Below are 15000 nucleotides of genomic sequence, written 5' to 3'. Positions count from 1 at the left end.
GTCTCCGAGGTAGAACCCCAGTCTCCCGGATAAGTCGCAGGCAAGTCACTTAATCACTGGGTTTTCCTTTCCCAGTTTGTGACAGGGGCATCCGCCAATCTAACCGAACAGGGTTGTTAAGACAAAATGCATACAGTCCGGTTGTGGGCTACAGGAAATGCACCAACGGTAATTACAGGAACTGCCAGTGTTACACGGCGCCTCAATGAATAGTTTTTTCCAAAGAGGAACGATTTAATTAAACCAGGGACCGTCCGCGTCGCTGGGAATCCAGTCCCCGCCTTCACAAAGCCTAGAGGAAAGCGACTCACAAACTCGACTGTAACCCAGGGCGGGGCAGCGACGCGCCAGGTGTAAACAGAGTTCCCGTGGGCGGCGGCAGGAGGGAGGGTCGGGCAGGGCCTCCCCCCGGAGCCGCCTGGGAAGGCCCCCCACCCCTCAGCTTCTTCCTGAGGCAACCAACAGCCCTCCCCGGGGCCCTCCCCAGGCCCGCACTTGCGGAGGACAAGTCCCCCCGGGGCCCAGGCGCCGGCGACGCGGGGGGCGGCGAGGCCGCGGCACTCACCCGCGGCGCTGAAGCCGAAGCCGGCGGGGACGGGCGAGTGTTCCGCGAGCTCCAGTCGGATGACAACCAGTGACACACTCATAGGGCAGGCGCTGGCCGGCGCGGGCCCCGGCGGGCCCCGGAGAGGCTGGGGGTCGAGCCGAGAGGCCGGGCGGCCCGAGGCAGGCAGCGCCGCCACCACCTCAGCGCCGCTGCCGCCGCCTCAGCGCAGCAGCTCCTCACACCACCCCCCGAGCCGCCACCACCTCCACTTCCGCCTCCCGGCCGCCGTCGCTGACCCGCAGGGTTACGCATGCGCGGGCCGGCGCGCGCCCCGATTGGCTGGGGTGGCAGCCGCGTGACCGGCGTGGCAGCTCGGAGCCGGAGCCCCCGGGACCGGATCTCGCTGAGGTTGGGAAGGGGGCACGGCGTGGGCACGGCGGGCACTCCCTCCCCCCACACGGGGCCGATGGGCGGGTGTGCGCCCAGGCCCACGTTCACCTACCCGACAGGCCTGGCCTTCAGCCCCCCTCAGCTGGTGGCGCGGGGGCTCCCGCTCCGCGAGGTCCCCGAAGCGTCCGAGGACCCGCGGTCTGCAGAGAGCTCTGGCCCCTTTCCCCCTGTTTGACCGCTAGCTCTAGCTTGAGGCAGGGTGGCTTTGTGTCGGCCGCACTTTCCGGACGGGTCCTGAGACTCAGGGGAGTCCACCTCTCTGAGGGCCCGGGGGAGGAGCAGGGACTCGATCGCAGGGACGCCGGCTCTGTCCAGGATAAGGCTGGCTGCGGATCTGGGTCCTGCTCCCCGCCCCGTCACTCCACAACCGTTTGCGGAGAGCCGCGGGCACTGCTGGCATGGCGGGGATACATCCGTGAATAAGGCAGACACCCAGCTCCTTTTCGAATGCAGTCGCCCTTGACCACTAGTTGTGTGACCTTGATCTAGGTTTTGCGTAAGATTGGAATAATACCCTCATTCAGCTGTGAGGGTGAAGTGAACAGAGCCTGTGGCTCTGTCCAGTTTTTCTGAGATTCAGCCTTCTTTCCAGTATGCCTGTAGCACATGGATGGATACTGAGAGCCACCATCGATGCTTATGGTGCATACATGACCAGATGCTATTCTGAGTATGCTATCATGTCTAGATGTGTCACAGCACGTCCTGGACATATGAAGGTAGATCGAGGACATACACCTTGTGACTGTGCCCTATGGAATGTGCTTCAGTATACACTGCTTACGTTAGGGTTTCCCAGCCTCTGCACTGTTGACATTTTGGGTTCTGATCATTCTCCCAGGTGTGTGCTTCCTATGCTTTATAAAGTGTTTGGCAGCACCCCTGGCCTGACCCCTGAGGTACTGGTGGCGCTCCCCAAGTGGTGGCAAACAGAATGTCTCCAGACATTGCCAAAGGCCCCCTTGGGGCCAAAATTACTCCCTGTTAAGAATCACTGGCTTATGAGAAAGTACATGTGCCATTTGCACATAGTATGTGCATATAACATGAGACCTCGTGAACATTTTATAGTATTTTACAGTAGTAGATAACTTTTTTTTTAAATATATTTTTATTGATTTCAGAGAGGAAGGAAGAGGGAGAGAGAGATAGAAACATCCATGATGAGAGAGAATCATTGATCAGCTGCCTCCCGCAAGTCCCCCACTGGGGATCAAGCCCACAACCTGGGCATGTGCCCTTGACTGGAATCAAACCTGGGACCCTTCAGTTCGCAGGCCGACGCTCTATCCACTGAGCCAAACTGGCCAGGGCAGTAGTAGATAACATTTAACAGTGTGCCAGGTCCTAACTTGAGTGTTTTACATACTTTACCTCATGTAATAGTAACAATGACTTTATGAGACAGGTACTATAATTATTCCCATTTTACAGAGGAGTAACCAGAGGGAGGGAGGGAGGGAGGGAGGAAAGGAGGGAGGGAGGGAGGGAGGGAGAGAGAGAGAGAGAGAGAGAGAGAAACTTGCTCAGGATCTCACTTAGTAAGTGGAGGAGCTAGAATTTAAACCAGGCAATGTGAAGGCAGTGAGAGTGAGGAGAGAGAAAAAAAAGTAACATAGTCCACCTGGAAAAAGAAAGAAGAGCCCCTCCAGAGGGGAGAGCTGAGGCTGCCGTGTACAAGGGAATGGGAGTTCACCAGGCCGACAGCAGGGAGAGGCAGTTCAGTCGGTGGACATGGCAGGTACCATAGCCTAGAAATACAAGAAATCACAGCATTTTCCTTCGCCAAAGAAAGTATTGGGAAGTGGCCAGAACAGAACCGTCCTCTCTAAATGGAAAGAAGAAGCAAGCTAGTCATGGGAGCATTGCCCATCATCCATTAGCGGGAGTATGTGGAGGACAGTGTCCTCAGTGAGGATGGAAGTCAGTCCTTCAGGCCCCAGAGACACTTTTCACCTCTGCTAAGCCCTCACACAAAAGCTGTTGATGTTTTGGAGCCTATAAATAAATTTCTCCTCCTGTTATAAACTTTGGCCTTGGCATAGAAACAGAAGTAAAACTGAAAACACAAATCAACCTCTAAATTTTTCATTTCAAAATTCACTTCCCAATTCAACAAATTTCTAATTACATGAAAAACACAGTATATAAACTTGAAGAGTTACTCCTTAAGAATCTCTCCTTTAGATTCTTAGTTTATTGAATCCTTATGGTGGCCCTAAAGTGACTTATAAACTTGTAGGCTGTCATACCAATCTGTTTTGCTGTAACCTGAGTTTCAGTAAGCTTTTTTTAAACTGTAGAAATCACATAAAAAAGCTTAAAGAGCCTTGGCCGGTTTGGCTCAGTGGATAGAGTGTCGGCCTGCGGACTGAAAGGTACCAGGTTCGATTCTGGCCAAGGGCATGTACCTTGGTTGCGGGCACATCCCCAGTGGGGGGTGTGCAGGAGGCAGCTGATCGATGTTTCTCTCTCATCGATGTTTCTAACTCTCTATCCCTCTCTCTTCCTCTCTGTGAAAAATCAATAAAGTATATACATAAAAAAAAGAATTTCATGAGGGCCCTAGCCAGATTGGCTCAGTGGATAGAATGTCGACCTGCGGACTGAAGGGTCCAAGGTTTGATTCTGGCCAAGGGCACATGTCTGGGTTGTGGGCTCGATCCCCAGTAGGGGACGTGCAAGAGGCAGCTGATCAATGATTCTCTCATTGTTGATGTTTCTCTCTCCTTCTCCCTTCCTTTCTGAAATCAATAAAGAAATATATATTTTTAAAAGCAAAAAAAAAAAAAAGTTTCATGAGGAATGACTACAAGTTGAATTTGCTTTAATTATTTTGTTTCCCCCCCAGCTTTTTATATCAGACCTATAGAAAAGTTTAAAGAATAGTATAAGATCTCTCAAATCAAATGTGGCAAAATGTTAATAATCAATCTAGGTGAAAGGTATATGATGAAATATATATATATATATATATATATATATATATACATGTATGTATCTAGGTGTGTGTGTTATATGTATATGTTTGTTCTTTTCTGAAACTTTTGAAAATCAGTTTAGGAAAGAGGCAATGTTAGGAGGCCATTGCAGTCATCTGCAGGAAGGGTGATGGTGTGATGGTGGCCTCATTAGTGCTAGGAGGAGCTGAGTACAGGGCATCTTAGGAGTATACAGGAGAGACTCATCTATCTTTTCTGGTAGCCAGAAGAGGTTTCAGGAAGGAAGTGACAGAGAAACTGACCTAAAGGACAGTTTGGAAATAGCCAGGTAACAAGTAGAAGGGAGCATCACAGGCCAAGGAAACATATGAAAGGCCTGTAGCAGGAGGAGAATGTTGGTTGAGAGCTGCACATAGATGTGTGTGTCTAGATCATCCAGGTTAATATTGTGGACCACATGCTAACATGACAAGCTCAGGGAAGGCCCGCCTGGTGGTCTTGCAAACTCAGAGACCTAAAGTAACCACAAAGGATGGTCTGAAATTAAATTTGAACTAAAAGCAGTGATGGTGGGTAGTTACATCCTAGGCTGGTATCTTCACTGACAAAGTCAACCTTTACCTTAATTGAGCCTATCTATTTTTTTGCACCTATGATAACACATCCTTGAAATGTCTGGGTAACTTGTAACTTCCCTTTCTCTGGACTCCTTGGGGCACAACCTAATATGCTGGGCGCCAGAACAGATACCACAAATTCCTTCATTATCATGTTAATTATTCCTGTACCCACCTAAGTATGTGTCCATCATTTTACTTTTTTTTTAAAATATATTTTATTGATTTTTTACAGAGAGGAAGGGAGAGAGATAGAGAGTTAGAAACATCGATGAGAGAGAAACATCGATCAGCTGCCTCCTGCACATCTCCTACTGGGGATGCGCCGGCAACCCAGGTACATGCCCTTGACCGGAATCGAACCCGGGACCCTTCAGTCCGCAGGCCGACGCTCTATCCACTGAGCCAAACCGGTTTCTGCCATCATTTTACTTTTTATCCAATCCCAGGGTTTTCCTCGCTTTGCTTTCTCCCGCCTCTCTAGTCTATCACCAGGGGATTTCATGTAACCAACCTACATCCCTTTCCTTTGATTGCAATGTATAAATACAGATGTAACCCACCATTCTCCGGAGCATTTCCTCTATTCATTGAGGTTCTGCTTCCTGGCATATGTCGACAGTTTGGCTCAAACTCACAAAAATTCTTTACAGGTTTCAATGTTTTTTTCTGTTAACAATATGTAAAAAGTGGGGGAGGCAGATCTTAAAGGGCCTTTTAAATCAGGTTAAGAAAGTGTGTCTTGAGGGCAATGGAGAGCCATTGAAGTTTTTTTTTTTTTTAATGTATTTCTTTATTGATTTCCGAGAGGAAGAGAGAAGGAGAGAGAGATAGAAACATCAATGATGAGAGACAATCATTGATCGGCTGCCTCCTGCACACCGCTCACTGGGGATCAAACCACAACCCAGGCATGTGCCCTTGGCCGGAATCGAACCTGGGACCCTTCAGTCCGCAGGCTGACGCTCTATCCACTGAGCCAAGCCGGCTAGGGCGATTGAAGTTTTTAAATGGGGTTAGCATGTGATCAAATTTGCACTTTTGCAAGATTACTCTGGCTAAGGAGTGAAGAAAGAATGGAGATTTGGAAAGAGGCAAGGAGACCACTTAAGAGGCTGTTGCAATGATCTGTGGGCAAGAGAATGGCAGTGGAGAGAGGGCATGGGATTTTCAGGAGGAACTGACAGCACAGAACAACGAGTTGAGGTGGCTGGTGGAGGACTAAGGGAAGTCAGGTGCGTACTCCAGTTTTCTAGACGGGCAGCTTGGTGAATGGTGGAGCCCTTCACTGAGCCAAGGAACCCACCAAAAGGAGGTGGGAGGGCGGAGATAGAGCTCAATTCTGGTGTGGTTTGGAGTGTTTGTTGGAGATCAGTGATGTCCAGGTGGCACCCCTGCGCTCCAGGATGGAGGTCTGGATGGAGGCAGTGAAGGCAAACTGTGCCCTGTGCCTTCTCACACAGCTTTGGCCTCAACATGTGCCTGAGGCGGCTTTTCCGGTCCTCACATCTCCACTGGGCTTGGAGGGCAGCCTTCCTGAAACACAGCCGGTGTGGGCACCAGGGACCCTGGCGATGGACACATTCTGGAGGCGGCCCCTACAGAGCGGTCATTTTTGACATGGGTGGAGTTCTCATTCCTTCTCCAGGGAAAGTGGCTGCAGGTGAGCTCTTTGTTCTATTTCACTTTTGGAGACTGGGGTGGGGGTGGGATGGGAGTGGGGTGGGGGGATGGAGGGTGGTAAGAAGAGACAGAGAGGAACATTTGGTCAGCAGTGTGTCCCGGTGGGTAATATTCTGGCTCTTGAATCAAATTCTAAGCACCACTTAGTGGTTGATTGTGTTGAGCAAATTAATCTACTTCTCCGAGTCTTAGTTTCCTCATCATTGACTTAGGTCTAATACAGCGGTTCTCAACCTGTGGGTCGCGACCACTTTGGAGGTCGAACGACCCTTTCACAGGGGTCGCCTAAGACCATCCTGCATATCAGATATATTCATAACAGTATCAACATGACAGTTATGAAGTAGGAACGAAAATAATTTTATGGTTGGGTCACAACATGAGGAACTGTATTTAAAGGCTAGAAGGTTGAGAACCACTGGTCTAATATGAGTGCCTACCTCTTTGGGGTTTGGAAAGCAGAGTGTTCAGTTCACCTGAAATTCTCAATAAGTGACAAGCTGCCGTTGTTATTGATCGGATTTAACTAGTATCTTCCCCTGAGAACTGTGCTGCTTCTGAAATCTTGAACTCTGAAAGCCCCTCCCTTGATCCCAGCCTTCCCTCTTCCACCAACTTCCTCTAAACCTTCCAGAGCAAACCTCTAGTCTCTGATCCTTTCTTTGTCAGGCCCCTCCTGGTTTTACATTTTTTCCTACTTAGTTCAACTCACTTAAGTTTGACTAGTTTTAGCTCTAACAAAACAGTGATTGAAACAAGATAGAGGTTTATTTCTTTGGCAGGAAAGCCAAGGTATGTGGTCTGGGGCTGGTGTGTTGCTCTGTGATACCAGGGACTCAGGCTGTCTATTGTGCTGCTCTGCTGTGAGTTCATTTCCAGTTTCACCTCACGGTCTGTCTGGGCTGCATCACCTCCTGCCATTACATTCTCATTCTAGCCAGCAGCAAGGAAACAGGGCCAAACAGCTGTCCCTGTCCTCTGACCTGCTATGGTGGCTGGTTGGCAATGCTCCATGTTAAATGAACTGAAGTACAGGCCTAGTGGTTTGGCTCAGTGGATAGAACATCGGCCTGCAGACTGAAGTGTCCCGGATTTGATTCCTGTCAAGGGCACGTGCCCGGGTTGCAGGCTCAATCCCCAGTAGGGGGTGTGCAGGAGGCAGCCTATCAATGATTCTCTCTCATCATTGATATTTCTATCTCTCTCTCTCCCTCTCCCTTCCTTTTTGGAATCAATAAAAATGTATTTTAAAAAAAATAAATGAAGTCCAGATTTCCTATGCTCTTGGGTAAAAAGTTACCCAGCTGTGCAAATTGGCTAAGCGAGCTATTTTTTTTAGTTCCAGGGACAGCTGGGCCCTCAGCCTCTCTATTCTTCCACTCATTCCTCTCTCTTTCGCCGCAGCCGGGCAGTTCCAAACACCTCCCCCTCCAAGTCATCACACTCCCCCACCCCAAACCTTCAGACTTGGCAGACAGAGAACATAAAGGTCCCTGGGCAGGAATCTCCTGGACTTTCTCTAGAATATCTTGAGAACCTATTTGCTCTTCTCCACCTGCACTGCCTCCACCCATTTCTATCCCTGTCTCCTCCCACCTGCCTGATCCCATCAGACTCCTAACAGCTCTCTCTGCCTCTGGCCTCTGGGTTTTGCGCCACCCTCCACACAGCCCCCAGGATTACCTGCCTAAAACACAGATCTTATCCCTTTACTCCCCTGCTTCAAATCCTGAGTGCCTGCACTTTGTCCCTTAAATTGGGTCCAGAAGCTTTTTTTTTTTTTTTAAATATATTTTATTGATTTTTTACAGAGAGGAAGGGAGAGGGATAGAGAGTCAGAAACATCGATGAAAGAGGAACATCGATCAGCTGCCTCCTGCACACCCCCCACTGGGGGCGTGCCCGCAACCCAGGTACATGCCCCTGACCGGAATCGAACCCGGGACCCCTCAGTCCGCAGGCCGACGCTCTATCCACTGAGCCAAACCAGTTTCGGCAGGTCCAGAAGCTTTTGCCTGGCATTCAGCACCTCTCGCAATTAGCCTTGTATCCTGGTATCACACCATTTCCTACTGTGTGTCCCCATTTCAGCTGCCCTAGACTACTTGATGTTCTCTAAACTTAGCAAACACATGTACAGTGCGATGCCTTTGCAAGCTCTGTTCCCTCTGCTAGCAGCCACCCTTCCCTGCCTCCTCTATAAATGACTTGCTTAATCTTTATTCAGTCAGAAAACAGAAGTTTATGGAGCAGTTACTATGTGCTGGGCACTGCTGAGGCATGAAGGGATACTGTGTGCAATGTGACAGACACAATCCCCTCTGTAATCCCCACTTACCACATTTCAAGGGCTCAGTTGCCACATGTGGCTACTGGCTACTGTCTTGGAGATACAGCATTTCCATCAGTGTAGAAAGTTGTGCAGTTTACAAAATGAAGGTTGTTGGGTTTTTTGTTTTTTTTTAGTACTGTCAGTATCTGGCTTATTACCCTATGGGCTTCCTTACTGTGTGGCCAAGACTGTGTGAATGACCTAATATATATGAGCCAGCTAGTGAAAAACCAGAAAAGAAAATTTATATTAGAGTGTCCAGTGTCATCAAAAGCAGGTGGTAAGGATATGAGACTTAGCAGCAGTGTTCCCTCACTCACACAAATCAGTACTGCTGTTCCCTTGGAGATCTAAGGCTGAGATGCGCATTTCCTGGATTTTTTCAGATTCCCAATAGAGCCCACTTGGCACCATAGTGATGCCACAGGAACTGGTCTGGTAATTCCCCTGAGCTCTCTAAACTCCAGCCATCTGTTAATGAGTTTCACTTATTGCATATTTTTCTTCCTACAGAATGGGAGGTACAAAATCATATCCCTTCCGGAACTATATTGAAGGCTTTAATCACAGGTGGCGAAAATGGGCCCTGGCTGAAATTTATGAGAGGAGAAATAACAAAAGAGGATTTCTTACAAGAATTTAGGAGAATCTGCTCTGAAATTGTGAGTGATAAACATTTTTTGTTTGTTTGTTTGAAAATATATTTGTATTGACTTCAGAGAGGAAGGGAGAGGGAGAGATGGACAGACACATCAATGATGAGAGGGAATCATTGATTGACTGCCTCGTGCACACCCCATACTGGGGATCGAGCCCACAAACTGGGCATGTGCCCTTCACCAGAATTGAGGGGACCCTTCAGTCTGCAGGCTGACACGCTATCCACTGAGCCAAACTGGCTAGGGCGATAAACATTCTTGAATTTCCATATTCTTTTTGTCCAGAGTAATGGATGTAACGTAACACTCGTCCATATTTATTAAACTGCAAATAAAGAAGTGAAAAATCTAATAATCCATTATAAGTTTTTAAGCTATTTCTTCCACCCTTGGGTACTCAACTTTGACAACACATATGAATAAATAAAAATATTCTTTCACTGCCCCTCCATCAGCCATTATGCTGTCTGCCTAATGAGAAAGCTTATTTGAGGCAATAATATTAATAAGCCTTTTCTCTGTACTATGCATTTTCTAAGCTCTTTATATTAACTCATGTAACTTTCACAATAAACCTGCTAAAATATAATTTAAAATATAGTAAATAAAGTTCTGTGGATAGATGATAGAGATGGGTACATAATAATGAATGTACTTAATGACATTCAACTGTACACTTAACGTGGTTAAAATAGTAAATTTTATGTTATGTATATTTTATCACAATTTTAAATATATATATATATAATCTTAAAAACATTAAGCTAAGTGGAAAAAAAAACAATAAAAAAAAAGACCACAGATTGTATGATTCCATTTATATGAAATGTCCAGAAACAGAAAGTAGGTTAGTGATCTGCTCAGACTGGGACTATTGGAGGTGTGGAAAGGAATGGGGAGTGACTATACTAATGGGTATGAGGTTTCTTTTTAAGGGGATGAAAATGTTCTAAAACTGATTGTGGTGATGGTTACATAACTTTGTGAATATATTAAAAACATTGAATTGTATGGCTTAAATGGGTGAGTTGTATGGTATGTGAATTGTATTTCTTTAAAGCTGTTGTAAAATGCGAGTGTGTGTGTATAAAGAAAATAGCAGGTCTGCCTTTACAGATTTTAAAACATGATAAAATAAGAGTTTCAAAACCCACACAGATTGAATTAAAAAAAATTGATCAGAAACTGAAGTTCATAATGGTGAGTTAAGGCAATACAAAACCATTAAATGTCTTCTGGATCACTGAAAATTAAATTACATCAACTTATTACACTTTTAAAGTTTAATGTATCCTCTTACGGTATCCTGCTACTTTTTAAAATTGACAGCCCATGGTTGAAATAAAGAACTCCTTTAACTGGAATATTGATATAAATAGCTCCATACCCTAACCATTGTAACTCTAATTCTTTTTTTTTTTTTTTTTCGCTAAAAGTATTACAAAGGGTATTACATAAGTGTCCTTTTTTCCCCCCCACCCTTAACAAGCCCCTGCCCTCCCTTACCCCCCAGTGTCTTATGTCCATTAGTTATGGTTATATGGATGCATACAAGTCCTTCGGTTGATCTCTTACTCCCCTCCCTCCTGTCCCCCAACCCTCCCTGGCCTTCCCACTGCAGTCCGACAATCGGTTTGAGGCAGCTCTGCCACTGTATTTATTATTGTTCAAAAGTTTGTAATGGTCTTAATTATCCATGAAAGAGTGAGATCATGTGGTATTTTTCCTTCATTGACTGGCTTGTTTCACTTAGCATAATGCTCTCCAGTTCCATCCATGCTGTTGCAAATGGTAAGAGTTCCTTCTTTTTAACAGCAGCATAGTATTCCATCGTGATTGTAACTCTAATTCTAAGTCACTTTTTATAACCTTATATGCAAAGCTCTGCACAAAGGCCGAGGGAGAAGATTCACTTAGGCAGCAAGCCAAAGGCCCGGGCTCTTACAGCCAGCTAGCACAGGAAGCTGGGAATATTTCTTTTTCTCTGTTTGCGATAAGCTGACTTTTCTCTTAGTGATTGCTGCTTCGTCTTTCCCTTCCTCCTTTCCTAGTCAAATACCTCTGTGCCTGTGGACAACTTTTTCTCTCTGCTGACCAGTGAGCAAGTGGCGAAGCAGTTCCCAGTGATGACTGAGGCCATAATTCAAATTCGGGCAAAAGGCCTTCAGACTGCAGTCTTGAGCAATAATTTTTATCTTTCCAATGGCAAAAGCTTTTTGCCCCTGGACCGAAAACAGTTCGATGTGGTAAGTTTGAAGTGATACTAAACAATAATCAAAACAGCCTGTCCTTGCGTCGGGATGCAACATTTAACGCTGCCCTTTAGCAGGTCTTGAGTGAATGGGTTTTTTATTCAGACACTTGACTAAGTCAGGTTTAGATATAACAGGTTGAAAAGAGGACTTGTATCACTGAGCTCTTAGCAAGGTCAAACATTTATGGGATTTGGAAACTGGTTGAGACCTCAGCTTTAGAGACTTCCTTACATTCTGGATTTGAACCTCAGTCACCACATAACACACACACTTCTGTCAGCCCTCGTAATGGGCCCTTTGACCTTTTCTTTTCAAAGACCAACCATGCTGCCCTCTATTTCTATGGCATCAATCCTTAGACCAGCGCTGTTCAATAACACTGAATGCTGTAATAGAAATGTCCAATACAGTCATATATGGCTATGAAGCACTTGAAATGTGGCTAATGTCACCAAGGAATTGAACTGAATTTCCTTTAATTAAGTGTAAAGAGTCACATATGGCTAGTGGCTATTGTAATAGATGGTGCTGGACTATCCAAGTACCCTGAGAACATACTGAGCCAAAATACAGTTTTCTGCCCTAGCTAGTTTGGCTCAGTGTATAGAGCGTCGACCTGTGGAAGGGTCCCGGGTTTGATTCAGGTCAAGGGCACATGCCCAGGTTGCAGCTCAATCCCCAATAGGGGGCGTGCAGAAGGCAGCCAATCAATGATTCTCTCTCATCATTGATGTTTTTGTCTCTCTCTCCCTCTTCCTTTCTCTCTGAAATCAATAAAAATATTTTTTAAAAAAATCTGTTTTTTGAATGAAGTTTAAGCAAGTCATCTATCAATATATATATATGTATGCCAGGATAATGATCTATTTTCTCTTAGGGAAATGGGGAATTCTTCACAGATGAAACCTTCTAGCACAGAAGATCATATCTTAAAAAAAAAATACATATATATATATAATATATGCATTTTTAAATTGATTTCAGAGAGTAAGGGAGAGGGAGAGAGAGATGGAAACATCAATGATGCGAGAGAATCATTGATCAGCTACCTCCTGCACGCCCCCTACTGGGGATTGAACCCTCAACCCAGGCATGTGCCCTTGACTGGAATTGAACCTGGGACCCTTCAGTCTGCAGGCCGTCCCTCTATCCACTGAGCCAAACCGGCTAGGGCAAAACAGATTTTTATTGAGCAGTTACTATGTGCCCTGGGGATAATATAAGAGGGGACTTCCCAGAGGTGCTGACTCAGAGATAGCCTGACACTGAGATGGCTTTTTCAGGGTTCTCCTCCCCGCTCCTCTGGTTCCGGATCAGAGACAGAATGGAAATTAGTCTGTCAGGTTCCAAGGAAAGGAGCGTCTTTGCCACTAACAGGCTCTTTGGTGACAGTCAGCCCTCTGGTGGGGTTCAGTCATATAAACTGAGTCTGGGTCTTTTTTAACTTCTGAAATACAGACATTAAAGCCATGTTTCTTTTATAACAGTGAATAATGCCTTCTTTCTGAAAAAAAAAAATGATGACTTTCCCTAAAACAGAAATATACCGCTTTTCTTCTGCTTGGTGTAGGCACAGTAGCTAACAGCAAAATGCTTTGTCATTTTGGAACTCATTCAAGTTAAGTTTCACAACAACCATAAGATAGATAAGATGGCTGTTAGTATTCCCACTTGACTGATGATGAAACAGGCCACGTGGCTTCACCATGAGCACAAGGTCACTGTATCTGAACCAGAATTTTGGTTTCCTGAGTTTGCTCCCAGGTTTGCCCCCAGTATGTTCAAATCACTCAACGTAAAAAAGCAACATCACTTTCTATCATAATCCCCTTAAGTTACTTATTATAACAAATCTCAACTGTTTCCTTTTGCACTTTTTTTTTTAGAAATATATTTTGATGGATTTCAGAGAGGAAGAGGGGGGGCGCGGAGAGAAACATCCATGATGAGAGAGAATCATTGATCAGGTGCCTCCTGCATGCCCCACACTGGGGATCAAGCCTGCCACCCAGGCATGTCCCCTGACAGGGAATCAAACTGAGACCTCCTGGTTCGTAGGTCAATGCTCAACCACTGAACCGTGCCAGCTGGGCTCCTTCTGCACTTTAAAAAATATACTAGTATATCAGCGTGCCTGAGGGAGCACCGCTTTTAGGGACATTTATTTCTCATCTCTGCCCCTCCCTCAGGTCGTGGAGTCCTGTGTGGAAGGTGTCTGTAAGCCAGACCACAGGATCTACAAGCTGTGCTTGGAGCGGCTGGGCCTACAGCCTTCGGAGTCCATCTTTCTTGATGATCTTGGACAGAATGTCAAAGCAGCTGCCAGCCTTGGTATGCGCACCATTAAGGTAATGGTCACTAGTCTTTGAACTCCACTCTCCTCCAGGCCCTAGTGTGAGCATTTCTGTGCAGTCCTCTTGCATGCATTGCTGTAGCTGCCTTCAGTGGGTTCCCCCGTGTCGCCGTGGTCTTTTTTAATTAGGAAATCTATGTGACTAGCTGCCTGTACTTTTAATGGAAGGAAGACAAACACACAAGAAGGCAGCTTGAGAAGAGTTACACACGGAGGTGAAGGAAAGGCTGTAGGCATTCGGGATGGCAGTCAGACTGTCCAGGTGATGCTCTTCTGGGTGGGGAGCCAGCAGCACCAGCCACATGGACCACCCAGGAGACCTGTGAAGCGCGAGAGGCCACGTGGGAGGGTTCTTGGTCCACATTGGAGTTTTCCTTTTGACACTGACGGGCTCACGGGACAGAGTGGATGCTGTGGTACGAGGAGGGGCTCAAGGACGTTCTTCCCTCCTGGCACGAGGCAGTGCCATGACTCTTAACCGGGACTCTCCCCAGTAGGGAGAAATCTTAATGCATTTAGGAGTCAAGGAGGAAGAGGAAACAGTATACGGCTTCCTCATTAGCTGAATATCCTGACTTCAAAGGCCTTGCTCAGAGAATGGAGTTCTTGGTATTTCCTCCTAAAAATTACCATCTTAGAGAACAGACAGGAAGACAGGCCAAGGCTGACAGGTCAAAGTGGCATGTTCAATATTTCCTCTGACACCAGGTTAATGACCCAGAGGCTGCAGTAAAGGAGTTAGAAACTCTTTTGGGCTTTACCTTGAGAACGGTTATTCCAAACACGCATCCCGTGAGAAAGACAATGGAGATTCCAAAAGATTCCTTGGAGAAATACCTCAGAGACCTCCTGGGGACCCAAACCACAGGTATGTGAGTTTTTGTATTTTGTAACTCTTCCCAAGCCTAGCCCTTCAGGCTGCTTTTCACTGTCAAACCCCAGTGTGGAATGCACCAGAGACAGAGGCAATATGGTGAGGAGACAGCCCCCGGGCCGCCCAGGGGATCTGAGCGCTGCTCTCAGTGTTGCGTGGGGAAACGCATTCGCCTCCTCTCTTATGGATCCCGAAAGTCTACTTGTCTGCCCTTCCACTGACAGCGGATGTGGCAGCCGCGCCCGCAAACAGCTGTCAGGGAGGAGAGGAGCCTGGGGACTGTAGGTG

General features: G+C 46.5%; 2 protein-coding genes across 4 annotated transcripts in view; one reads left to right on the top strand and one right to left on the bottom strand.

Moving 5' to 3' along the window:
• Positions 1–15000, bottom strand: part of BRAP (BRCA1 associated protein) — a 79629-nt gene that overhangs the window by 30501 nt on the left and 34128 nt on the right. Inside the window, exon 1 of one of the 2 annotated variants that reach the window (XM_070400224.1) lies at positions 566–817. The exons of the other annotated variant lie outside the window; for it this stretch is intronic. Within the exon in view, the coding sequence (XP_070256325.1) occupies positions 566–647 (82 nt within the window). The 5' untranslated portion in view covers positions 648–817. Of the gene's footprint in view, positions 1–565; positions 818–15000 lie in introns of those variants that run through there. 2 annotated transcript variants of the gene reach the window in all.
• ACAD10 (acyl-CoA dehydrogenase family member 10) overlaps positions 903–15000 on the top strand; it is a 35815-nt gene continuing 21717 nt past the window's right edge. For both annotated transcript variants that reach the window (XM_070400223.1, XM_070400222.1), the window contains exons 1-6: positions 903–955; positions 6020–6219; positions 9085–9233; positions 11282–11476; positions 13675–13833; positions 14547–14706. In XM_070400223.1, the coding sequence (XP_070256324.1) occupies positions 6033–6219; positions 9085–9233; positions 11282–11476; positions 13675–13833; positions 14547–14706 (850 nt within the window). In that variant the 5' untranslated portion in view covers positions 903–955; positions 6020–6032. The remainder of the gene's footprint in view (positions 956–6019; positions 6220–9084; positions 9234–11281; positions 11477–13674; positions 13834–14546; positions 14707–15000) is intronic.

This window comes from Myotis yumanensis, unplaced genomic scaffold, assembly GCF_028538775.1.
Source record: "Myotis yumanensis isolate MYYU_CA2020_CCGP unplaced genomic scaffold, mMyoYum1.0.hap1 SCAF_19, whole genome shotgun sequence".
In the NCBI taxonomy this organism is placed as follows: Eukaryota; Metazoa; Chordata; class Mammalia; order Chiroptera; family Vespertilionidae; genus Myotis; species Myotis yumanensis.
The sequence above is the reverse complement of the archived record's forward strand: the minus strand, read 5'-3'. Positions and strand labels throughout refer to the sequence as shown.